This window comes from Apus apus, chromosome 13 (genome assembly GCF_020740795.1).
Source record: "Apus apus isolate bApuApu2 chromosome 13, bApuApu2.pri.cur, whole genome shotgun sequence".
Classification (NCBI taxonomy): domain Eukaryota; kingdom Metazoa; phylum Chordata; class Aves; order Apodiformes; family Apodidae; genus Apus; species Apus apus.
The window spans coordinates 17911206-17937925 of NC_067294.1; the positions used below are offsets into that span (position 1 = coordinate 17911206).

A 26720-nucleotide genomic window follows, 5' to 3' on the forward strand; every position below is an offset into this window, starting at 1 on the left:
TGTAAATGTGTAAATGGCCTTTATTCAAGGGCCTAATGGGTCTCATTTGCATATCTATGTCCTCGGATTCGTTAGAGACCGCTCCTGGTAGCTCAGACACCGACAAGAACAAGAAAAAAGGGGCTGAGAAAGACAGCTCCTCGGTTCAGTATTTCCCCTTTCAAACGTTCAAGCACCTGGTTTGTTCAGGGCTTATTGCTTGTTTTTCAGACCCCATTCTACACCCTCATCCGTTTATAAAAGGCTGAGCAGGAACTGGTCACAAATAAGGGAACTGAGGGAACTGACACACAGGAGAAAGAAGAGAGAAATAACTACACAACGAACTCGGAAATAACTATCTGCATAAAATTTATCCTCCCCAATAAGTAATTCAAAGTTCATTCCCATTTCTCCAGACTCCGTCACGCACAGCAAGCAGATCTCGTTCTACTCAGGGAGTTCACACTCAAAAACCTCTCGCTACAGAGAAACTGAAGAGTGCCAAGACGAACTGCCTGCTTAAGGGAAAGGCAGTCACCCCGCTCCTTCACTCACTCACTCCCGGAGACACGCACCAGCGCTCCCCAGCCACCCCACCCGCGGAACAGACAACCCAGGGGGCCAGAAGGAGAAGAGCGAGAGCGCGCGGGCTCACAGACCTGCGGTGCGTCGGGGCGGGCGGGCGGCTCTCCCGGTCCGGCGCTGCTGCTCGGGCTCCGCTCCCCGCACGCCTCCCCGCCGAGCAGCTCCTCCGCGGCCAGGCTGGGCAGCGGCGGCGGCTGCAGCCAAGCGGCCTCGGGCAGGCCGCGGCCCGGCGCCACGCACACGTTGTAGGAGTAGGGCAAGGTGCCCTCGCAGAAGTCGGCCGGGAAGGCGGCGCCGGCCACCGAGAAGCGCTGCGCGCCCAGGCAGCGCAGCACGGCGGGCGGCCCGGCCCGGCGCAGCCGCGCCAGCACGGCCAGCGCCACGCTCAGCACGAAGAGCGCGGACAGCAGCGCCAGCGCCAGCACCAGGTAGAACTGCAGCTCCGCCGGCGACTCGGCGCCCGCCGCCCGCTCGCTCAGCTCCGGCAGCGCCTCCTGCAAGCTCTCGGCCAGCACCACGTGCAGCGTGGCCGTGGCCGACAGCGCCGGCTGCCCGTGGTCCTTCACCACGGCCACCAGCCGCTGCTTGGCCGCGTCCCGCTCCGACACGGCCCGCGCCGTGCGCACCTCGCCGCTGTGCAGCCCCACGCGGAACAGCGCCGGCTCCGCCGCCGCCACCAGCTCGTACGACAGCCACGCGTTGCGCCCCGCGTCCGCGTCCACCGCCACCACCTTGGCCACCAGGTAGCCGGCCTCGGCCGAGCGCGGCACCACCTCGAACGGCGCCGCCGCCGCCCCGCCCGCCTCCCCCGGGCCCGCCGCCGGCCACAGCACCCGCGGCGCGTTGTCGTTGCGGTCCAGCACGAAGACGCGCACCGTGGCCGTCGAGCTCCGCGCCGGCGCCCCGCCGTCCTGCGCCCGCACCGCCACCGCGAACTCGCGGCACTGCTCGTAGTCGAACGAGCGCTGCGCGTACACCGCGCCGCTCCGCGCCTCCACCGACACGTAGGGCGCCGCGCCCGCGCTGCCGCCCGCCAGCCAGTAGCTCACGCGCCCGTTGGCGCCCGCGTCCGCGTCCCGCGCGCGCACGCGCAGCACCGCCGCGCCCGCCGCGTTGTTCTCCGCCACGTAGGCGCTGTAGGCCGCCTCCTCGAACACCGGCGCGTTGTCGTTCACGTCCGACACCTCCAGCACCAGCGCCGCGCGGCTCCACAGCGACGGGCTGCCCCGGTCCCTGCCCACCACCCACACGCGGTGCTCCGCCGCCTGCTCCCGGTCCAGCGCGCTCGCCGTCACCACCTTGTACGAGCCGCCCGACGACGCCACCAGCGACAGCGGCGCCTCGCCCGACAGCTCCAGCCACACGGCGCCGTTCTCGCCCGAGTCCGGGTCGGTCACCTTCACCAGCGCCACCACCGTGCCGACTGCCGCGTCCTCGGGCACCGGGCTCGACACCGACAGCACCGTGATTTCGGGCGCATTGTCGTTTACATCAGTTACGTCTATCTGGACCGTGCAGTGTGCCACCAGCCCGCCGCCGTCCCTCGCCTCCAGGCCGAAGCTGTACTTGCTCTTCTCCTCGAAATCGAGGGCTCCCGCCGTCCTCACCTCGCCGCTCTCGCTGTCGACGCTGAACAACGCTCGCACGCCCTCCGGGACGTTCCCGAAGCCGTAGGACACCCGCGCGTTGGAGCCCGCGTCCGCATCCGTGGCTCGCACCTGCAGCACTAACGATCCCACCGGTACATTCTCCCTCACTCGTGCTTCGTAGACTCTTTTAGTGAACACGGGCGCGTTGTCGTTGGCGTCGGTGACGTTGATGAGGATCTGGACAGTCCCGGACCTCGCGGGGTCTCCACCATCCAGCGCCGTCAGCACCAGCTGAAAGGAGCTCTGCTCCTCACGGTCCAGAGCTCTCTCCAGCACTAATTCTGGCTCTTTCCTTCCATCTGGACCCTCATTCAAAGCCAGAGAGAAGGACGGGTTGCTAGAGAGCTGGTAGGTCAGCAGCGCGTTGCTGCCCACGTCCGGGTCTCGCGCCGTCTCCAGCGGAAAACGCGTCCCGGCAGATGTGAATTCGTTGATCTCGAGGCCGAGAGCAGCCTTGCTGAAGGCCGGGTCGTTGTCGTTGACGTCGTGGATGTCGACCTGGACGTGGAAGACGTTGAGCGGGTTGTGCAGCAGCGCCTCGAAGCTGACGGAGCAGGACGCCGCCTCGCCGCACATCTCCTCCCGGTCCAGCCGCTCGCTCACGTACAGCTGCCCGCTCTCCCCGCTCACGCCGAAGTATTGCTTCTCGGCGCTGAGCCGCAGCTTGCGTGCCGGCAGCTCCGCCGGGCTCAGCCCCAGGTCCCGCGCCAGCGGCCCCACCAGCGAGCCTCTGCCCAGCTCCTCGGGGATGGCGTAGCGGATCCGCTCCGGCGCCGCCCGGCAGCACAAGCCCAGCAGCAGCAAGGCGGCCAGCAGCACTCGCCCGCCTGCTCGCCGCCGCCTCGGCCTCTGCCTGCCCGCCATGCTCGCCAGCGCTCGCCGCGCTCCTCCCTCCTGCCGCTGCCCTCGCTCGCTCCCTGCCAGCCCCTCTCCGCAGCCCGCGCAGGGGCCGCCGGACGGCAGCGAGCTCGGCGCCGCCTCGGACGCCGCTGCTCTCGCCTCTCTCTGCTGCCCGTGCCGCTGCCGCTCTGCCCGGCGCCGGCCGAGCGAGCAGCCTGCGGGGGCAGGACGCTGCGGCGGCTGCGGCTGCGGCTCCAGCGCCGCTCCTTGTCGGCCAACAGCGGCACCCGGAGGCGCCGCCACGACACCGCAGCCGCCTGATGGCCGCGCTCGGGGGCCCGGGCTGGCAGCGGGGGGCGCGGCTCTTCCCGCCTCTCCGCTCTCGCTGCCGGTGGAATCAGAAATCGCAGAAGCGATTGATTATTGCGAACTCAAAAACGTTGAAAGCTGAGACGCGCTGTCAGGTGCTTCTAGGTCACCTCCTTGAGTCGCAATGAATATCTGAAGGAAATATTCGCAGCAGAGCAATTAGGAAAGGAAACGAGCTCCTCTTAATCATTTCTGGAGGGCGCCAAAGGACCAGTACGGAATTTCAGAGCTGCGAAGACTCTCTTTTTCTTCTTTCCTTACACGGGACAAATACCAAGAAGGAAGTATTAGTGCTGGAGTAATCAATTAGTAATTGAAAACAGAACGGAGCAAAAAGTAACTTTAGCCCTTTCTTGTTGGCCAGGAGAAGGGTTTCCATCTTCTCTGCATTTCATCCTTTAGTAGGTCATGGAAGACTATGATGTTTGTGTCACTGTTTTTCTTGTAGGGAGAACATTTACATTGTCTATTACAACACCCCAGTATGATCTTGCATTACACATTAGGCCTTTATGCATTATAAGCACTAAATAGATACATTCTGTAGTCTTCTCATCCATCTTCTCATCCTTGGATGCCCAAAGAAGATACATTTCCTCAGGTTCCCAAGGCTAAAGACAATCCTGGCTTTAAAGAAGAACAATGACTAGTTTCATACTCTGCTGCTACAGCAAGGATTGTTAAATTCTCCCAAGCTCACAAAATCATCAATCACAAAATCAGTCCCCGCTGCATGAGAAATCCTTCCACAACCAGCTGTATTAAAAATTCCTCCACACTTCATAAGGAAGAATTTCCTCCTAGTGTCTCACCTAAATCCCCCCTCTTTCAGTTTTAGTCGATTAACTCTTGTCCTCTTACTATAAGGCCTTGTGGAATGTCCCTCCCCAGCTTTCCTGGAGCCCCTTCAGGCACTGGAAGGTGCTCTAAGTCTCCCAGGAGCCTTCTCTTCTCCAGCCTCAACTCTCTCTGCCTGTCCTCACAGGAGAGGTGCTCTAGCCCTTGGATCATCTTTCTGGCCCTTCTCTGGACTTTCTTCATGAGCTCCATGTCCTTCATATATTTGGGGCCCTGCTAGCCACGCTTCTTTGATGCAGCCCAGGACATGGTTGGTTGCTGGACTCTGGTGCACAGTGCTGGCCCATCTTGAGCTTCTTGTCCACCATCACTCCCAAGTCCTCTTCTGGACTCTCTCTTATCCATTCTCCACCCAGACAGTATGTGTGCTTGGGATTGCCCTGACCCAGGAGCAGGACCTTGCACTTGGCCTGGTTGAATTTCAGGCAGTTTTCTTGTCAAGGTCCTTCTTGATGGCATCCCTTCCCTCCAGCGTGTTGACCTCAGCACACAGTTCAGAGTCATAAGCAACCTTGCTGAAGGTGCACTCAGTGCCACTGTCCGTGGCACCAACAAAGATGTTGAAGTGTACCAGTCCAAGTACCAGCCTCTTGGGAATACCACTGGTCACATCAAACCATCCCATTTGTCACCCACCAGAACCCCCAAGACTTTCTCCACAGGGCTTCTCTCAAGACCCATCATGTGTACTGAAACTGGGCATTGCTCATACTGAGGTGCAGGAGCTTTCACTGGTCCTTGTTGAACTTCATGAGGTTCACTGGAGTCCACTTCTCCAGGCTGTCCCTGTCCCTCCAGAGGGCATCCCCTCCATCAAGCTACTCAACAGCACCACTCAACTTCTTGTCATTGCAAACCTGCTGAGGGTGCACTCAACCTGTCTGTGTCACTGAAGAAGATAATACTGAGATATATTCATGGCATTGGTGCAAGTACGAACCCCTGATGTTCCACATGTTACTGGTTTCCACTCAGACACTGGGCAATTGACTAAAACTCTTAGGACACTGCCTTCTCCATGCAGCCAGCTCCACCTAACATTCCTCCTCTCAAACTCGCATCTCTCCAATTGAGTGGCTGCCATTTAGGGGGTGAATGTGTGGGGGACACTCTGCATGAGTTCTCCCTACAACCCCCCAGGCTGTTCATGGGAGCCGTGGCTGGGCTGGCTGGCCACTCTGCACTTGGAGGACTGCAGCAGAGATGGGTTTGCTTCCTTTCCCTACAGCCAAGTGTGCCTGGGTGAGCACAGTGTCTAGGAAAGCCTTCCTCTCTACAGCTCTCAGCATCAAAGGTGTGCACGGGAACTGCCCCTGCACCCAGACACTGGGAACACAAGTGACCTTCCCCATTTGAGCAGACACCCCGAGGTCAGCCCATGACAACAAGCAAGGAGAGTGTCAGGAACACAGGAAATGAATGGATATAGTAGAATAATGCTCCTCAGGCCAAACCTCCTGAGCAGAATGAACTCAACCATCACGGTACTCCAGTAGGCACATGGTTGTGTTAGCAGCAAGCAACGACATGTCCATCTGGTCTTCTACAGCCCCTCAACAGAGCTCTCTTTTCTTCTCTCACCACTGTTCTCTCAAGAAACAGAAGAATTTTGAAGCACAGAAATGATAAACGGCCACAGGAGAAGTGGAGCAGCCATTCAGCAGAAACTGGCTCATCAAACTCACACAAATTCAAAGGCACCATTGCCTTTAGGGACAGTGAAGCTACAATCCTAACATGAGTGGCACAGGCCTTGACACCAGTAAGATTTCATTCAGAAATATTTAAGGGCAACAGAAGTATATCAGAGGCCTGGTTTAGAACAGGAGAAGCAACAAGGAAGGAACATGAAACCTACAGAAGTGAAGGCATCAGAGCTTGTCAGCTGTAGTAGGCACACAAGAAGAGTACCTACTGGGTAGAAAGTACACGGGAGGATCCCCTGCATTCTCACCAGTCTTAATACCAACATCAGCACTTACTTCATAGGAACAAGAGCCTTCAGTATCACCTGAAGGTTGGTCAAGGCTGCAACAATCTTAATACAACCAGGATGGAACTCTACACCACAGTCTTACAAGGACATATCTAATAAAATTGTATTTCACTTAGAAAATACTAAAAATAGCAACCCTGAAGCATGTTTGCACTTCCAGAGCCATTGCTTGCAGAATTGTTAAGAGATTGTCATCCCCTTTCATGATGTGGAGAAAAAGGGCTTGGTGTGAGGAGATGAGGCCTTGACATTAGGAGTGATATTAAGGCACCACCCAGGCAGATGGAGCATACAACCCTCTTTTCCTGCTTCCAGGCCAGTCTCTCACTGACCTTCCACCAATTTGTCACCATGTGAAGACAACAAGCAAGAGCGTTTCTTCAAGCAACATTTTCAGACACATTATCACACACACACAGGCCCAGCCTTACCACACCATGACAAGCAAGGCAAGAATGTCACCACTGCTCACAGGGAGCAGCAGGCAATAGGGAAGGAAACTGCAAAACATACAGCTTGGCCTGCTGGAGTCCAAGCAAAGGTCATGTTCCAAACTAAGGCACCTTCAGACTGAAGTCTGCTGAGCTCACTCAGGGTGCTGAGTAGAATCAAGTGGGTGGCCATCCAACAGAGAAGGTTGTCAAACTCATGACTGAGGGAGAATCTAGTCTCATCTTTTATCACATTCACTGTTCCACAGAGATGTGGCTTCTGCTGAGGTCATGTTTCCCTCTGTTGCCCCTGGCAATAACAGAACACAAAGACACCCTCACATCTCCTGCCTTTCACACCTGCTGCAGCATCAGCAAGAGGCACTAACACACAACATGTTGCCTAACAAAACTCTGCTGATCATTACATGTAAACCCACAGACACAGTAGAGCAGGAAAAGAAAAACAAAACATAAAGGAGACAAGCATGGCAAGGAAGCAGGAGAAGCTAAAAGTGTTCTCAGAGAAACACACCTGGAAGTCTTCTTGGTCTTAACTTCAGGCACTCAAATTCAACTCCCAGAGCACCTGGAAGTCATTCTTTTAGGATTCAAGGGCCACCCACAATCTTACTCAGGACTACAAATGGAGGGGATCATTCTATGGAAGAGTCATCACCTCTCAGCAAGTTGTCTCTAACCTGTGGCCTTCCCATCACCCACAAATATGAAAGGGTCAGTGTAAAGTCTAGTCAAGGGTCTCCTTCTCAAGCTAAGTCTTCTGAGAAGTTACAAGGTCTCTGTAATCTTCTGCTTCTTTTTAGCTTCTACCACAATCTGCAGGTGACTAATGGCTTGCCATGTGCATGTAAGTCTTTGCTGTAGAACAATATTCCATTTCAAATGAAAAATCACTCTCCAAAAATGGGGAAGATGATCCTGAACCTGCCAGGAAACAAAGGCCTGATACAAAATCTAATTTCAATGAAGAAGAAACTCCACTCTCTTCCAGGGACATAGAGTTGGATATAGGAAGTTTGTCACAGTAATTACAAGCTGTCCTACCCAAGCAGCATCAATCTCCATGCACACTTCTTCCACAAACGCTTTTTGATCAGAGGACTATGATTCCCTTTCAGGACAGGGAAACCAGGATCACAGCATGAATGGCACAGGCCTTGGCACCAGCCATGAAATCAAACCCTTACCCCCACACAAAACCATGTTCACCCACCTGCTTACAGGGTTCTAGGCCAGCACCTCACCCTCCTTGCTCTGCATTCACTGCTTTCAGTTGAACCATGGACAATATCCAACTGTTGGTTATTTGTCAGACCCAGGCAAAAGAGCATTTCATTCAGGGACCCACCAGGGAAGCAGAAGTTCATCAAAGTCTTTCCCTTGGCAGCTGAACACCTTGGAGCTATGGATGGAAACTGCTCCCCCAGCCTGATAATTCCAGGAGATCTTTTAGTGCTTTCAGCTTTGCCAGGCACAATGAGACCCAGCTCAGCTCCCTGACAAAAACAAGGCCAGAACGGGAATCCCAGCAAAGTGTATGAACCAGAGCTTCCCCTTTCAGGGTGTGTCGGTTGCAGTAGGCACACAACAAAAAGGTAACAAGTTGCTGACAAGTCCACAGGAGGCTCACACACAACCTCACACCACAATGTGCCACAAAGTAATTGATCTGGACAATAAAAAAAGGAAACTGCTTGGAACCACAGCTCTGGGCCTCATCTGAAAACTAGGACAAATGGAACTGTTACACCTTTCTTTTAGCCATTTCTGGCTCCACCACAGGAACATCTTCCACCTGCCTCATCTCTGTAAAGACAGAACTCTTCACCCTGCCAAAACACAACAGGAAAGCTCCTTCAACACTTCAAACAAATGCTGCACACACAGCTCAGAACTCAAGCACTTCAACAAGATGGGTGCAAAGAGAGTTTTCTGCTCCTCCCATAGACTTTGAACACCAAAGCTTCTAACAGCCATCATGCAAGGCGCAGGTATCCAAGCTGAAAAGGCAACACCAGCCTTCTTCAGCACATGGGCAACTTGGAAGATCCATTGCACTACCACACTAATGCAAATTGCACATCTAGGCCTAATGCACAGGACTCCTCACGCAACAGGAAAGTGATGATCCCACAACGTGGCCAGCTGGAGTTCCAGCAATGCAATATGCAAATATCAGACCCTTCAGGCTCTTTTGATCCAGTCCAGCACTGAGCCCTGGGAATGAACAAAACACATGGCATGTCTGCACTGGCACCTCTTCACACCCAGCACCTCTGAGATTCTCCTCCAACCCTTCACATACTGCACGCTTGTCAATGATCTTCATAATTTACAGAAAGACTCCACCAAGAGAAAATCACACAGACAACTTCTTTACAATCAAAATGTACAGGGCTTCTCACCTACTCAGTGTGACACTGGAAGAGCCTTTCTTCCAGTATCAATTCAAGGAAATCCAACTATGAAAGTGTTTCCTATGAAAACCAGCAAGGCAAGTTAAAACCAAGAAGGATTATAACATTCTTACAGCACTTGAATAGATACATAAGGAAATATTTTCTAGGGAATGAAAAGACTGTTGGCTCCTCCCCAGGCTCCCATCAGGACACGTGTCCAAGGTACACATTCAGCAGGTACTTGAGAACATCACAATAACCTGCAAAACACACAAGGCCAACATCCCAGGGATCCCAAGAGAGCAGAACAATGTGTCCTAGGGCAAATGTACTTGGAAAGATGAAACTCAAGTTGCATAAAAGAACAGCTGGGCACTGACCAGGGAAAGAAGAAAAAAATCTCTTGTGTACATAAACAGCACCTCGTAAAGAGCTTCCTCAGTGCAAATATCCTGCCCTTCATGATTTGCAAAGTTTTATTTAATCAGCATTATTTGAAAGAACTTCTTATCACAAGAACAGTTCCCAAGGACCACTTCCCTGTAACCTGCACCAGAATCAGGACATGGGGATGTACCAAAAGAGAGAGAACATTTTCTGAGAGGTTTGAAATTACAGAAATTACACAAATGTAGACACGCTGCTTCTGCTACGTTTACATCTAGTTACACCTACTTCCCAAAACAGGACAGAAGAGCAAAGGGCCCTCACTTCTCCTGCCTTGCACACCAGCTGCTGAAAACTACAGCAAAAGCCCTGAATGGGCAAAAGACACCAACACAAGAGTCTCTGTCCATAGGCCTCGATTACCTGCTCCCACCGAGGAAAGGCAGCGGTAAGAGAAGCACAAAGACTGTCAGGGAAGGGAGGATTTCAAATTCTACCACAGCAAACTTTTCCACCTGCCCTGCCTCTGTAAAGACAGATCTCTTCACCCTGCCCAAATATTACCCAACAGGAAACCTCCCTCCACACACAGGCACCGCCAAATGAAGTGTTGTGAACACAAGACTTCTCAGACCTCAAGCACTGCAACAGAGGTGGGTGCAAAGAGAGTTTTCTGCTCCTCCCATAGATTCTGAAGAAACACCAAAGGTTCTAACAACCATCATTCAAGTCCCACTCATTGCTCAAACGCAACATCAGCTTTCTTCAGCAAAAGAACAACTTGGATTTACATCTAGGCCTAACACCCACCATTCACATACCTCCCAACTCAACAGGAACGTAAACTGACCAACCCACAACGTGGCCAGTTGCAGCCCAAACAAGGTGATATGCCACAATTAGAGAACTTTAGGCTCCTTTGGTCTAGTCCAGCAATGATCCCTGGGGTTGAACAAAACACATGTCATGTCTCCAGTGGTACCTCCTAACACACAGCACGCTGAAATCCTTCACATATTGTGTGTGGGTGAACGATCTTCATAACACACAGATGCCATCAACAGAAACTGCACAGACAACCTCCCCTCTACCATAAAACACAAATAGCTCCTCACCATGTGAACGTGATCATAAGATTCTTACTGAACTTAGAGAAGATACAAAAAATTCAGGTATTCAATAGGTAATTAAAACACGGTTGGCTCCATTCTTAGCTCCCATTATGGCCTATGTCACAGGTACATAATTCAGCTGTTAAGAGAACATCACAATAACCTGCAAATACACACGAGGCACCTCCCAGCGATGCAAACACAGCAGAAGAAAGTGACTTAAGCAAACGTACTTGGAAAGATGAAACTCATATTGCAAGAAACTAGAGCTGAACTAGAGCTGACCAGGAAACTGAGCAATCCATATCAATTTTGTAAGCCATGTCTCTTCAAGCTCAGCTGCACCTCTTCAAAACTTCTATCCTGATCTGTAACCCTCATCATTTGCAAGAACATCTTACAAGGTTTCCCAGAACTTTAGCACCCCGCCTCGAGGAAAGGCAGAGGGAAAACAGCACAAAGACAGTGAGGGAAGGGAAGGCAGGAGGGGGCGGGCAGAGGCACTCACCGGGGGGGCAGCAGCAGCGGCGGGGTCGGCGCCGGCAGGGTCCTCCCCGAGCAGCGGCGCGGGCTCGGCGGGCGGCGGGCGGGCCGGGAGGGTGTCGCAGCAGCTGCCGCCCGACAAGCCGAGCTGGCTCTTGCGCGAGTCGGCGGTGAGCGACACCTCGTGCGAGTAGGAGTGCAGGAAGGCGCGGACGCCGTCGATGCCCACGAAGTGCGAGGCCGGCACGCCGCGCAAGGCGCCGCTGCCCGCCGCCAGCAGCTGCGAGCGCCGCCAGCGCCGCAGGCGCAGCGCCAGCAGCAGCAGCAGGAAGGCGAGGAAGAGGCACGACACGGCCGCCACGGCCACCACCAGCCACCGCGTCAGCCTGCCGGCCGGCTCGCCCGGCGCCGCCGCTGCCGCGCTGCCCAGCTCCGACAGCAGCTCGGCCACGCTCTCGGCCAGCACCACCGTCAGCGTGGCCGTGGCCGACAGCGCCGGCCGCCCGTGGTCCTTCACCACCACCACCAGGCTCTGCCGCGCCGCGTCGCGGGCCAGCGGGAAGCGCGCCGTGCGCACCTCGCCGCTGTGCAGCCCCACGCGGAACAGCCCCGGCTCCGTCGCCTTGGCCAGCTCGTACGACAGCCACGCGTTCTGCCCCGCGTCCGCGTCCACCGCCACCACCTTGGCCACCAGCGCCCCGGGCTCCGCCGACCGCGGCGCCAGCTCCACGCCCGCCCACCCCGACCCCGACGCCGCCGCCGGCGGGTACAGCACCTGCGGCGCGTTGTCGTTCTCGTCCACGATCTCCAGCCGCACCGACACGTTGCTGCTCAGCGCCGGCGCGCCGCCGTCCTCCGCCACCACCCACAGCCCCACCTCGCGCACCTCCTCGTAGTCGAAGGAGCGCAGCGCGTACAGCGCGCCCGTCTCCGCCTGCACCGACACGTACGACGACAGCGCCGAGCCCCGCACACGCCCCTCCCGCAGCCGGTAGCGCACGCGCGCGTTCTGCCCCCAGTCCGCGTCCGCCGCCCGCACCCGCAGCACCAGCGCGCCCGCCGCGTTGTTCTCGGCCAGCCGCGCGCTGTACCGCGCCTCCGCGAACACCGGCGCGTTGTCGTTCACGTCCAGCACCCGCAGCGCCAGCACCGCGCTGCTCCGCAGCGACGGCGACCCGCCGTCCGCCGCCCGCACCGTCACGTTGTACTGCGGCACCTCCTCGCGGTCCAGCTCCCGCGTCGTCACCACGCGGTAGTAATTCTCAAGCGACTTCTCCAGCCGGAACGGGACGCCGGCGGCCAGCGAGCAGCGCACCTCGCCGTTGGCGCCCGAGTCCCGGTCCTGCACGTGCAGCAGGGCCACCACGGTCCCCGACGGGGCGTCCTCCGAGATCTCGCTCAGCGCCGAACGGACCGAAATCTGAGGCGCGTTGTCGTTTACATCTGACACGGTGATTGAAACTTTCGCCGTGTCGGAAAGACCCCCGCCGTCTCTTGCTTGCACCTCAAGTTGGTAGGAGTGTGCTTCCTCAAAGTCCAGGCTCTGCATCAGAGTGACTGCTCCCGTCTCGGAGTCTAACTGGAAAATCTGCGAGGATTTCTCTGTAATTTTCTTAAACGAGTATTTGACGTGGCCGTTCATGCCGTCGTCGGCGTCGGTGGCCGTGAGGGTGAGGAGGGTGGAGCCCACGGACACGTCCTCCGCCACGCGCACCGTGTACTCCGCCGCGCTGAACACGGGCGCGTTGTCGTTCGCGTCCAGCACAACCACGCGGATCCGCGCCGTGCCCGTCCGCGCCGGCTCGCCGCCGTCGCTCGCCCTCAGCACCAGCTCGTGAAACGCCGCCTCCTCCCGGTCCAGCGCCTTCGCCAGCACCAGCTCGGGACGCTGATCCCCGTCGGGGCCCGCCTGCACGGCCAGCGAGAAGTGCTCGTCGCCGCTCAGCTCGTAGCTCTGCAGAGAATTACGCCCCACGTCCGGGTCGTCAGCCTCCGCCAGGGGAAACCGGGATCCCGGAGCTGTCGTCTCGCTTATTATCTCCTCCAACTCTATTTCCTTGAAACTGGGCGCATTGTCGTTAATGTCCGTGATTTCCACTTCGACTCCATAAACCTTCATGTCCCCCTCCGCTATCAGCTCACACCGCAGCACGCATTGCTGCGCACTCTCGCACAGCTGCTCCCGGTCTATCCTCTCCGCCGTCACCAAATGTCCCGAATTCCCGTGCAGAGCGAAATACTGCGTCCTACCTTCGGAGACAAGGCGCACGCCGCGGTCGCGGAGCGCCGGCAGGTCCAGCGCCAGGTCCTTGGCCACGTCGCCCACGAACGAGCCCTTGGGCATCTCCTCGGCAACCGAGTAGCGCAGCTGCCCCCACGCCGCCTCCCACGCCGCCACCAGCACGCCCCACAGCAGGGCTCGCTCCCGCCGGCCCCAGCGCCTCCCCGCCATTGCCCGCAGCTCCGCCGCACACACCGCCAAGCCTGCTCCCGACACCGCTCCGCTCCCGCCTGGACGCTCCCGCCGGCCCCTCCGCCTCGCCGCACCACGGCTCCGCACCGGGGGACGCTCGCACACCGCCCGGCCGCCGAGCCAGCCAGCGAGCGAGCGAGCGAGCCGGGACGCAGCGGGCGGGGCTGCCTGCAGCGCTCCGGCCTTCCTCTCGCTCCTCCTCGGTCAGCAGCGGCGCCCGCAGCCTCCTCCCGGCACTGCAGCCACCGAGCGCTGCCCAGCGCTGCCCGCCCCAGCGCTCCCCGGCAGCTCGGCCACACACATCCCACCGCTCGGGGAAAACCACTCGGAATGCCGATTTCTATGTCAAAGAAAACAGAATATGTAGGATATTTCGAGACTTAACCCACTACTCCCAAAGCACAATCCTTATCACGACCTGGACAGCTCCTGTAGCTCCTGGAATTACTTCTTCCTCTCTCTGCACACCTAAAGTGTCTCATACAGCCCCATTAAATCCCCACATGCAGACTAATACAACAGAACAGTATTGAAGAACCTGCCCGAAATGGACACTGGTGATTGCCTGCGATGACTTTCTCTTATCCCTGCTTTTCCTTTTAACGGTTCCTTTTGCTTCTATCACACTAATAAAATGACGGGCTGATAGAGATTCTTATAAAGTAAAATATTGCATCTCATTTGAAGGTAAAGAATATTACGTGTCTTTTCCCACAGTTGAAAACCACTCTCCCCAGCACCGATTTCAGTAACAATCATGGTTGAATTCCTAGTACACGTACAGGAAAAGAAGTAAAAAGTGAAAATAAATAAAACCGTGATATTCAGACACACACCCACCCAGAACCTTCCAGATTCTCAGTCTCAACATTATCTGGATTCTCAGAGGCTTCCTTCTGGCCAGAATCTTCTGCTTTGCTCCCCAAAGACTGCAGGGAAAATTTATTTGCGAGTACAGCAAGAATAACAGCAGGTACGCCTGTTTTCCCATCAGTCCTGTTTTCTGAACAGTAATTTAGATCGGAGGATGCAAGGAAAGATTCAAAGAAGCCAGTGAGATAACGGCTACAACTATTAAATTGTTGAAACATCTAAAAATGCAGCTAATACTGAGAATCTTCATCTTGGTAGGATACAATTTCTCGAAAGCACAGTAGGACGGCAGAAAACAAGCACCGCTGCACACCCTGATCTATGCGGACCGTTTGTCAAAGTGGAAATGGCCTTCATTCAAGTGCCTAATGGCTGTCATTTGCATCTCTATCTCCTCAGAATGGGTACAGACCTCCTCTGCTAGCACAGACACCCTAAAGAACTGTTGCAAAAAGAGGCTGAGAGACCGAATTCCTCGGTGCAGTATTGCCCCCTTCAAGACCACCAAATGGCTTCAGGCACCTCTCTTTGGGAAAGGCACCTAGGAAAATTAAATAACTCTGAAATACGAAAGGGGAGGGTTTTCTTTCTCTCCTTTAGATCTCATTCAACACCTGCATTTCTGTTGGAAACGCTGAGCAGAAAGGGTAAAAACAGAGAACTACCGCACAGGAAGGAAGCAATTGAAAAGAGAACTAACTGCACTGAGCAGGAATGCCCGGACAGATAACTCGACCCGCTGGGGTTTCCATTTCTGCAGAAGGCTTTCCGCAAATGACGGGCGACTGGCTCCTTCGTCTTACACGAACAATCCCTAAGTCCTCCTTTCATGGAGAAAACACGCCCGTTTCCAGAAAGGAAACGCTCTTCATCACCAAGAGGCAATTCCACTTTTCAACAAACGACTGCAGAGAACAAGTCCAGCTGCACCTCCTGCTCTATGCGGGCCATTTGTAAAGGTTCAAAGAGCCTGAATTCAAGTCACTAATTGCTTCATTTCCATATCTATGCCATCAGAATGGGTAGAGACCTCCTCTGGAAACACCGGCAGACAACAAAAGATCCCTGCACAGGGAAACTGCCTCCACAAGTTCAGCCGCCCCGCTCGGACATTTCTGCAGAAGCCTCTCCCCAAAAACGGGCGACACTCTCCTCCTTCACCTGAGAGGAGCAATCAGTAACTTAACCCTTCATAGAGATAACACGCACGTTTCAGGAAGGAAAAACTCTCCAACACCAAACGACAATCCCGTTTCCCCAAATCCAACAGGCAGAACCAGCAGATCTCATTCTACACAGGACACACTCCCCTCCCCATTACTGACATTGCCCCTTTTAGTCAACACAAGACAAAACCTCTCAGCTCAACCTGAACCCGTCATCACACATAAACTGAAGACTGCCGCGGCGAGCTGCCTGCTCTGACGGGAATAGAGACAGTCCGGTTTTACGTTCCCTCTCGGACACACGCACCAGCGCTCCCCAGCCACCCCACCCGAGGAACACGCACCCCAGGGTTCAAAAGGACTGAAGAAAAAGAGCCTCTCCCCAAAAACGGGCGACACTCTCCTCCTTCATCTGAGAGGAGCAATCAGGAACCTAACCATTCCTGGAGAAAACACGAACGTTTCAAGAAGGAAAACTCTCCCGTACAAAATGACAATTCCGTTTCGCCAACTTTATCACGTAGAATCAGCAGATCTAATTCTACATAGGAAGGATTCACCTTCCCCATTACTGACACAACTCGCACCCGCGCTTCCCAGCCACCCCACACCGGGGAGCGTGAAAAAGAGCTCTGCTTTAAATATCTCATAGGGAACACGGTGTAAATTTTTACCAAAAGGAGGGACTGAAATCAGACATGTAAAATGTGATCAAGGTGGCATTAATCCAACCTCGCCAGAATCATACTTGGCTCCCCGCAAACTGCTGGGAAAATGGCTTTGAGAGTAACGCAAGAACAACACCAGGTACGCCTGGTTTCCTGATGTTCCTCAGGAGACAATGCCTACATCATCGAAGTGCTGGAACACTTCAACATGCAGCTCATCCTGAGGAAGGAAGAGCAATGGAGCGGCAGTTGCCCTTTTTAATAGAACATTCATGTAGCGTTTCTGGAGTTTCTACACAATCGCACTGAATTCGGCAGATACAAGGACTATGAAGGGCCTCTCTTGTCAGATGTCAAGATGTAAAGTATCATACCTTCTTTAATTATTCAACAATGATTCAGCTAAATCCTTTACATTTCATCTTGGTAGGAAACCCTTTAAACACAGTTCTGTAAAACGGCAGAAGAGATTCCAGCTGCACCTCCTGCTGCAGGCGGCCCGTTTGTAATTGTGCAAATGGCCTTTATTCATGGGCCTAATGGCTCTCATTTGCATATCTGTGTCCTCGGATTGGTTAGAGACCGCTCCTGGTAGCTCAGACACCCACAAGAACAAGAAAAAAGGGGCTGAAAAAGAGAGCTCCTCGGTTCAGTATTTCCCCTTTCAAACGTTCAAGCACCTGCTTTGTTCAGGGCTTATTGCTTGTTTTTGAGACCCCATTCTACACCCTCATCCGTTTATAAAAGGCTGAGCAGGAACTGGTCACAAATAATGGAAGTGAGGGAACTGACACACAGGAGAAAGAAGATAGAAATAACTACACAACGAACTCAGAAATAACTATCTGCATAAAATTTATCCTCCCCAATAAGTGATTCAAACGTCAATCCGATTTCTCCAGACTCCGTCTCACACAGCAAGCAGATCTCGTTCTACTCAGGGAGTTAACACTCAAAACCTTCTCGCTACAGAGAAACTGAAGAGTGACAAGACGAACTGCCTGCTTTGGGGAAAGGCAGTCACCCCGCTCCTTCACTCACTCACTCCCGGAGACACGCACCAGCGCTCCCCAGCCACCCCACCCGCGGAACACACAACCCAGGGGGCCAGAAGGAGAAGAGCGAGAGCGCGCGGGCTCACAGACCTGCGGTGCGTCGGGGCGGGCGGGCGGCTCTCCCGGTCCGGCGCTGCTGCTCGGGCTCCGCTCCCCGCACGCCTCCCCGCCGAGCAGCTCCTCCGCGGCCAGGCTGGGCAGCGGCGGCGGCTGCAGCCAAGCGGCCTCGGGCAGGCCGCGGCCCGGCGCCACGCACACGTTGTAGGAGTAGGGCAAGGTGCCCTCGCAGAAGTCGGCCGGGAAGGCGGCGCCGGCCACCGAGAAGCGCTGCGCGCCCAGGCAGCGCAGCACGGCGGGCGGCCCGGCCCGGCGCAGCCGCGCCAGCACGGCCAGCGCCACGCTCAGCACGAAGAGCGCGGACAGCAGCGCCAGCGCCAGCACCAGGTAGAACTGCAGCTCCGCCGGCGACTCGGCGCCCGCCGCCCGCTCGCTCAGCTCCGGCAGCGCCTCCTGCAAGCTCTCGGCCAGCACCACGTGCAGCGTGGCCGTGGCCGACAGCGCCGGCTGCCCGTGGTCCTTCACCACGGCCACCAGCCGCTGCTTGGCCGCGTCCCGCTCCGACACGGCCCGCGCCGTGCGCACCTCGCCGCTGTGCAGCCCCACGCGGAACAGCGCCGGCTCCGCCGCCGCCACCAGCTCGTACGACAGCCACGCGTTGCGCCCCGCGTCCGCGTCCACCGCCACCACCTTGGCCACCAGGTAGCCGGCCTCGGCCGAGCGCGGCACCACCTCGAACGGCGCCGCCGCCGCCCCCCCCGCCACCCCCCGGCCCGCCGCCGGCCACAGCACCCGCGGCGCGTTGTCGTTGCGGTCCAGCACGAAGACGCGCACCGTGGCCGTCGAGCTCCGCGCCGGCGCCCCGCCGTCCTGCGCCCGCACCGCCACCGCGAACTCGCGGCACTGCTCGTAGTCGAACGAGCGCTGCGCGTACACCGCGCCGCTCCGCGCCTCCACCGACACGTAGGGCGCCGCGCCCGCGCTGCCGCCCGCCAGCCAGTAGCTCACGCGCCCGTTGGCGCCCGCGTCCGCGTCCCGCGCGCGCACGCGCAGCACCGCCGCGCCCGCCGCGTTGTTCTCCGCCACGTAGGCGCTGTAGGCCGCCTCCTCGAACACCGGCGCGTTGTCGTTCACGTCCGACACCTCCAGCACCAGCGCCGCGCGGCTCCACAGCGACGGGCTGCCCCGGTCCCTGCCCACCACCCACACGCGGTGCTCCGCCGCCTGCTCCCGGTCCAGCGCGCTCGCCGTCACCACCTTGTACGAGCCGCCCGACGACGCCACCAGCGACAGCGGCGCCTCGCCCGACAGCTCCAGCCGCACGGCGCCGTTCTCGCCCGAGTCCGGGTCAGTCACCTTCACCAGCGCCACCACCGTGCCGACTGCCGCGTCCTCGGGCACCGGGCTCGACACCGACAGGACCGTGATTTCGGGCGCGTTGTCGTTCACGTCAGTTACGTCCACCTCCACCTTACAGTGAGCCGTGAGCCCGCCGCCGTCCCTCGCCTCCACCAGCAGCGTGTAGCCTCGCGTGTCCTCAAAGTCCAATGTCTCTTTCAGAGCGATAGTGCCGCTCTCCGCGTCCACCACGAACTTCTCAAGCACCTTGGCCGGCGTTTCCCCGAAGCCGTAGGTGATGCGCGCGTTGCTGCCGGCGTCGGCGTCCCAGGCGGAGACGTTCAGCACCGTGGATCCCGGCAGCGCGTCCTCCCGCACGCTCACCCGGTACCGGTCCTGCGCGAACACGGGCGCGTTGTCGTTGGCGTCCGTGACGTTGATGCAGAGCTGGGCGGTGCCGCTGCGGGGCGGGTCGCCGCCGTCCAGCGCCGTCAGCACCAGCCGCAGGCTCTGCTCGCTCTCCCGATCCAGCGCTCGGCGCAGCACCAGCTCCGCGAACTTGCTCCCGTCCTCGCTCTCCTTCATTTCTACCGCGAAGTATTTGTTGTCCTCCAGCTCGTAGCCCTGCAGCGCGTTGCTGCCCACGTCCGGGTCTTCTGCCACGCCCAAGGCAAAGCGGGAGCCGGGAGAAGTGAACTCGTTGATCTCCAGCTGGAAACTGTCACGCAGGAAGCGCGGTGCGTTGTCGTTGACGTCGTGGATGTCGACCTGGACGTGGAAGACGTTGAGCGGGTTGTGCAGCAGCGCCTCGAAGCTGACGGAGCAGGACGCCGCCTCGCCGCACATCTCCTCCCGGTCCAGCCGCTCGCTCACGTACAGCTGCCCGCTCTCCCCGCTCACGCCGAAGTATTGCTTCTCGGCGCTGAGCCGCAGCTTGCGTGCCGGCAGCTCCGCCGGGCTCAGCCCCAGGTCCCGCGCCAGCGGCCCCACCAGCGAGCCTCTGCCCAGCTCCTCGGGGATGGCGTAGCGGATCCGCTCCGGCGCCGCCCGGCAGCACAAGCCCAGCAGCAGCAAGGCGGCCAGCAGCACTCGCCCGCCTGCTCGCCGCCGCCTCGGCCTCTGCCTGCCCGCCATGCTCGCCAGCGCTCGCCGCGCTCCTCCCTCCTGCCGCTGCCCTCGCTCGCTCCCTGCCAGCCCCTCTCCGCAGCCCGCGCAGGGGCCGCCGGACGGCAGCGAGCTCGGCGCCGCCTCGGACGCCGCTGCTCTCGCCTCTCTCTGCTGCCCGTGCCGCTGCCGCTCTGCCCGGCGCCGGCCGAGCGAGCAGCCTGCGGGGGCAGGACGCTGCGGCGGCTGCGGCTGCGGCTCCAGCGCCGCTCCTTGTCGGCCAACAGCGGCACCCGGAGGCGCCGCCACGACACCGCAGCCGCCTGATGGCCGCGCTCGGGGGCCCGGGCTGGCAGCGGGGGGCGCGGCTCTTCCCGCCTCTCCGCTCTCGCTGCCGGTGGAATCTGGAAGCTCCTACGGGCTTGGGTACGTGCCTGAGCCCCAAGGCTTTAATCTGAGATGCGCTGTTGTGCTTTGTCCTGTCATGACATGTCATGGTAAGAACTCTCTCCATCTCTTTATGAAGCCCCCTTTAAACATCGAGAGGCTGCAGTAAGGTCTCCCTGGATCCTTCTCTTCTCCAGGCTGTGACACCTCAAGTCCTTCAGCCCTTCCTCATAGCAGAGATGTTCCGGTTCTTTGCCTGTTTTCATCTCCTTCTCTGGTACTACTGCTACAGATTTATGTTTTTTTCAATGACACCCCATGAACTGCATGCACTATTCCAGGTGAGGTCTTACAATGAAAGCAGAGTTGAAGTGTAGAATCACCTTCCACAACCTGCTGCTGGCCACACTACTGCTGATGCAGCCCAGGATACAACTGGTTTGCTGGGTTTCAAGCACACACAGCCAACTCACGTCCCATTTGTCACCCACCAGAACCCCCAAGGCCTTCTCCACAGGGCTTCACTCAAGACCCACAAGGTGTACAGGCTGTCCCTGTCCCTCCAGAGGGCATCCTCTCCATCAAGCTACTCAACAGCACCACTCAACTTCTTGTCATCGCAAACCTGCTGAGGGTGCACTCAACCTGTCTGTGTCACTGAAGAAGATAATACTGAGATATATTAACAGTATTGGTGTAAGTACAAACCCCTGATATTCCACATGTTACTGGTTTCCAGTTGGACACTGGGCAATTGACTAAAACTCTTAGGACACTGCCTTCTCCATGCTGCCAGCTCCACCTAACATTCCTCCTCTCAAACCCTTATCTCTCCAATTGAGTCGCTGCCATTTTGGGGGTGAATGTGTGGGGGACACTCTGCATGAGTTCTCCCTACAACCCCCCAGGCTGTTCATGGGAGCCGTGGCTGGGCTGGCTGGCCACTCTGCACTTGGAGGACTGCAGCAGAGATGGGTTTGCTTCCTTTCCCTACAGCTAAGTGTGCCTGGGTGAGCACACCGTGACAATGAAATCCTTCCTCTCTAGCAATGCCATGGACCCCCTGGGTGGCATCACATCCCTTGAGCATCAATGACAGCCTTTAGCTTAGTGTGATCTGCAAACCTGCTGAGGATGCACTCAACCCCACTGTCTCTGTAATTGATATTACTGAGATATATAAAGAGTATTGGTGCAAGGATGAGCCCTTGACGGACACCACGTGTCAGTGGCTTCCACTTGGACACTGAGCCATTGAGTAGAACCCTTTGGCTGTGGCCACCCAGCCAGTTCCCTCTACATCCAACAGTCCACCTCTCAAACCCACATCTCTCCAATCGGGTGGGCCGCATGGTTTGGGGAACACTCAATCAAGACACATCACAAGTTCCAGAGGGCATAACCAACATGCAGCTGCAAGATCCAGTTGTTTGTATCAGCTCAAAGACACCACTGTGCACATGAGGAATTTGGGAGATAACTGACCCTGAAGCCATTGAGACAATGTTTATGTCTACACCAAACAGTCCCCATAGTCACCACAACATCTTGCTCTAAAACTGTGAACACAAACCTATTAAACCCCTTTTTTTTCAAATACCGCTTCTTTCGGTCATCCAGGTAAGTTCGTTCTCAGAACATAGAAGTTCCTGTGAGCCTCGGATACTTCAATTACTAATGGGCTATTTCGAAAATCGGAAAGAGGAGCTGTTTGCAACGTGTGAGCTGCTTTTCCCAGGCCAGTCGGGACTTCCAGTGGAAAAAAAAAAAAGTCAACCAACACAAAACCACAAGAACCAAATGTGGACTGTTCTTCAAAAGAAGAAAAGGCAGAATGTCAGCCCCACAGAAGGCAGTTTGCCCGTGACACAAACACAGCGACATGCACTTTGGATCCGTAAACAGGAAACTTCAGGTGTGGGCTGGTCTGACAATGGAAAGAGTAAAACTCTTTTGCTTGAGGAAAAGTAGCTCAGTTCCTGATGCTCCTCAGGGCCTGTTTGCACAGTGACACCAGCTCTCAGCAACGCTCAAAGGCAAGAGCGGAAATCAAGACCTTGTAGAAACCGACAGACCTTAGCTGGTCACCATGGGGAGAAGGGGGCACACGGTGACCCAATGAATTTCCTGTTTGATGTGTTCTAGGTGACCCTGCTCTGGCAGGGGGATGGACTAGATGATCTTTCGAGGTCCCTTCCAACCCCTAGGATTCTGTGATTCTGTGATTCTGTGAATTCTTTCAAGCTCTACACAGACCACGGGGTTGGGAACTACAGGTACCGCAGATTTTCTCACCTCTCCTGTTGCTCCAAACAAGAAACAGCTCAAAAACACCCCTCGCGTATTCACCCTCCTTTGGCAGAAGAGACGACAAATTTCCAGTGGGAACAAGTTTCTCACGGCCAGCAGGGTCTTTCCAGCTGCAGTGAGATTCTGGATGTGCTCACCGACTGGTGAGGAGCACAGAAGGAGAAAACAACTTCTCTAACCACTGTCACTGTTAAGGTAACACTGCCCTGACAGTTTGTTTTGATTGTAAACGGTAAAACATCGAGTTTAAAAATGTAGCATGTGAAATTAAGCGCTGCTGCACGAGAGTCAACAATACGAAACAAGCTGTAATGTGACACAGAATCACAGAATCATGGAACTATTCAGGTTGGAAAAGCTCCTTGGGTCACCGAGTCCAACCATCATCCCTACTCTACAAAGTTCTCCCCTAAACCACGTCCACCAACACCACATCCAAACGACCCTTCAACACATCCAGGGATGGTGACTCCACCACCTCCCTGGGCAGCCTGTTCCAGTGTCTGACCACTCGTGCTGTGAAAAAATTGTTCCTACTCTCCAGTCTAATCCTCCCCTGTTGCAGCTTGAAGCCCTTCCCTCTTCTGTCACTGATTACCTGTGAGAAGAGACCAGCACCAACCTCTCTACAATGACCTTTCAGGCAGTTGTAGAGACTGATGAGGTCTCCCCTCAGCTTCCTCTTCCTCAAACTAAACATTCCCAGCTCCTTCAAGCGTTCTTCGTTGGATTTCTTCTCCAGGCCCTTCACCAGCTTCCTTGCCCTCCTCTGTCCTCGCTCCAGCACCTTGAGATCTCTCTTGAATTAAGGTGCCCAAGACTGGACACAACACTCCAGGTGTGGCCTCACCAGGGCTGAGCACAAGGGGACCATCACCTCTCTGCTTCTGCTGGTCACATTATTTCTAATACAAGCCAGAATGCCATTGGCTTTCTTGGCCACCTGGGCACAGTGCTGGCTCATGTTCAGCTGCTGGTCAATGAGAACCCCCAGGTCCTTTCCTACCAGACACTTTCTAGCCACACTTCCCCAAGCCTGGAGCGTTACCTGTGGTTGCTGTAGCCCAAGAACAGGACCCGGCAGTTGGCCTTGTTGAAGCCCAAACCATTAACATTAGCCCAATGATCCAATCTATCCAAGTCTCTCTGTAGAGCCTCCCTATCCTCATGCAGATCAACACCCAGCTTGGTGTCATCTGCAAACTCACTGACAATACACTTGATGTCCTTATCAAGATCATCAATCAAGATGTTAAACAGAAACAGTCCCAACACTGAGCCCTGAGGAACACCACTTGTGACCAGCTCCAGCTGGATTGGACTCCATTCATCACCATAAAAAGCACAAATTAATGACAACCTGACATTTCCTGAAACCTCCCCTCTCCCGCATGGTTGCCACTGGTCCATCATCACTTGCATTGAAAGAAAAGCTGCTCAGACAACTTCTACTTACCATGCATAATATTTGATTTCTCAGCATGTGGATGTGACAAACAAGAACATTTCTACCAGTAACACTGTAAGGAAACATGTCTGTGAAAGTCTTTCTCTTCACAGCTGTAAATATGAAAGGCACGTTAGGACAGTCAGACAAATAGAACAGGGCTTCTGTCCTCATCAGAGGCAAAGGCCCACCTTGAGATCATTACAATGACCAAAACTGGAAGTTAAAACCTGTACAAAGGAAAGGAACAGAACATACACCTTGGGTACATCATTAAGTTGTTAAGTAGGCAGTCAATACACAGTTTGCTCTTCCCAAGGCTCCCATTACGGTACTTGTCACAAGTACATAATGAAGCTTTTGGTTCAGAACTGATAAGGACACGTCAACACAGAAGAAGAACTCCCCAAGACTCCTAGCTGGAGTAACTTGTCTATCAAAATATTTTTTGAAGAAGAAATTCACATTGCATCATGCTATAGATGGGCACTGAACACGGAAAGGAGCAAAAAAATATCTCTTGGTCCTTCAACAGCCACTCAAAAACAGCTCCACAGCTTTCACCTCCAACCCTTCACACTTTGCACCGTGTTTTATAACCCTCCAAATTTGCAAGTACACGTCATGAAGCAGATATTTTTCCAGACCATTTATCTTCAGCAAGCATCAGGATCACCCACGGAACTCACAGGGATATCTTTGCATCTCTGGACTGAGATGAAAATATCAAACATCAAGGTAAAGAAGAATAGGTTCTCCAGAAGAGACTGGGTCAGTGAAAAGCGTGTAACACAATAACAACGTGATAAAACACAAAGCTCTGCTCTAAGGAAACTCCAACAATTCAGACCCTGCCTGGGGTTGTTAGACATTCACAATACAGAAACACGTGTAATCAAGAGCCAACTGCCTAGGCTGTTTCTCTTCAGTATGCACCAGCATCACACCACGGACTTCACACAGATTTCTTCACATCTCTGGACTAAGACATGTCCTCAGAGAAGAACCATCGAGGTTCCAAATGGAAAAGACAAGCAGAGGTGTGATCTCTCTCTCTTTACATATTCCTCTGCACCTTTAATATCTCCCCTCCAGCCCCGCTGTGGCTCCTACCATTGTATGTACTTTCAAGCCAAAGCACATCCAGCTCCATTACAAACAAGACAACCTTAAAAGATGGGAGAATCAGCAAAATACATCTCCAGTTTCCTCCAGTCACCCCTTTACACTCAGCCACCCAAATAAGACTTCCTCAAATTATCACAACTATTATTATCCTCTTTCATCTTTTAAGCAACAAACATCATCAAGGGACCAGTTGTTGCCCAGAACTTCCAACACCATGGACACAAAGGTGGCAGCACAGACAAACACAAATGCATGTCATTGCTAACAACGTTATCATGGAGAAACAAAAAGGCTGAGAAGAGGAGAATCCATGAGCAGCGAAATGACAGGGGGGACCATTAACGCTCCGTTTCTGATCCCTCTCAAACACAACGAGTGCTGGGAAAGTACCAGAGCCTGCTAATAATGCAAGTTGCCCTTTGTTAATACTGCAAGGCACCTGTACAGAAGGGGCAATTTCCAAAGGCAAACGTTGAAAGAAATGATCTGATAGGGACTGAGAAGAACAAGCTCCGGTCTGATGAACCTCCAGCCAGCAGCAACCTCACTTCTCCTGCCTCCCACACCAAAGATAACGACGAGCAAGGAACCCACATTCAGCCCCTGCAGCAAGAGCCACCCGCACACAGAGAAGAAGAACCCTCCCCTTGGCAGGAACAGGGCTGTGCAGGGACAGGGCAGGGAAGTGGCAAAAGAGGGGTCGTGAAGCAGGACTGCAGACAGACAGCACTGAGAGGAATGTTGCACACACATCTCCTCCTCATGGAAAACAAGGATCACCATATGGATGCAGGCACAGACACTGCTCTGCTCATCACACCCAGCTGAAGAAACGTAACACGTTCCAAAGGGCATCAGTGATACCCAGCTCAGTCCAAGACTCAGGCAGCAGTACCAGCTCAAAGACACCATTGTGCACATGGACAATTTGGGAGCTACAGGACTCTACAACCATTGATTCAATGTTTCGGTCTAAGCCAAAGAACCCCCATCCACAGGAAGAGCTGCATCCAGCTTGGCAGGGCAGAACATGAGTAACTTCCTCACACACACATCAAGTAACAGGCCCAAGCACAGAAATTCCTGATTAAAATACCCTCCCATTGCCTACATTCCCACCAATCTACAGATAGAGTAGAGCAGGAAGAGAAAAAACAAAATATAAATCAGACAGGCAAGGCAAGGAAGCAGTTGAAGACAAAGTGTTCTCAGCGAAACCCACTAGGAAGTCTTCTTGGTCTTCACTACGGGTAGTGAATTTAATCCCTGAGAGAACCTGGAAGTCATTATCTTAAGATGCAAGTGCCACCCACCACCCTACTCTGGACTAAAAAATATGAAGGTTGATTTTATGAAAGAGTCTTCAGCTCTCAGCAAGTTGTCTCTCCTGTGTGGCCTGCTCATCTCCCATAAAAATGAAGCCATAAATTCAAGCACCTCACCATGGGCCGCTTTGTCAATCTAAGTCTTCTGAGACTTCACTTCCAGGTCTGCTTCATCTTAGCTTCTATCACAGTCATCAGGTGACTGTGACAAATACAAGTCTTTCCTGTAGAACAATATTCCATCTCAAATGGAAAAGCACTATCCAGAAGTGGAGAA

The 26720-nt window shown here is 55.0% G+C and overlaps 1 protein-coding gene across 12 annotated transcripts in view; it reads right to left on the reverse strand.

The window, feature by feature from the left end:
* LOC127389887 (protocadherin gamma-A4-like) overlaps nt 1-26720 on the reverse strand; it is a 215298-nt gene that overhangs the window by 115291 nt on the left and 73287 nt on the right. For 2 of the 12 annotated variants that reach the window (XM_051630825.1, XM_051630826.1), the window contains exon 2: nt 11888-13362. The exons of 8 other annotated variants lie outside the window; for them this stretch is intronic. In XM_051630825.1, the coding sequence (XP_051486785.1) occupies nt 11888-13362 (1475 nt within the window). Of the gene's footprint in view, nt 1-1865; nt 3445-11887; nt 13363-18661; nt 20123-26720 lie in introns of those variants that run through there. 2 more of the 12 variants (XM_051630831.1, XM_051630838.1) reach the window with 2 other exon arrangements.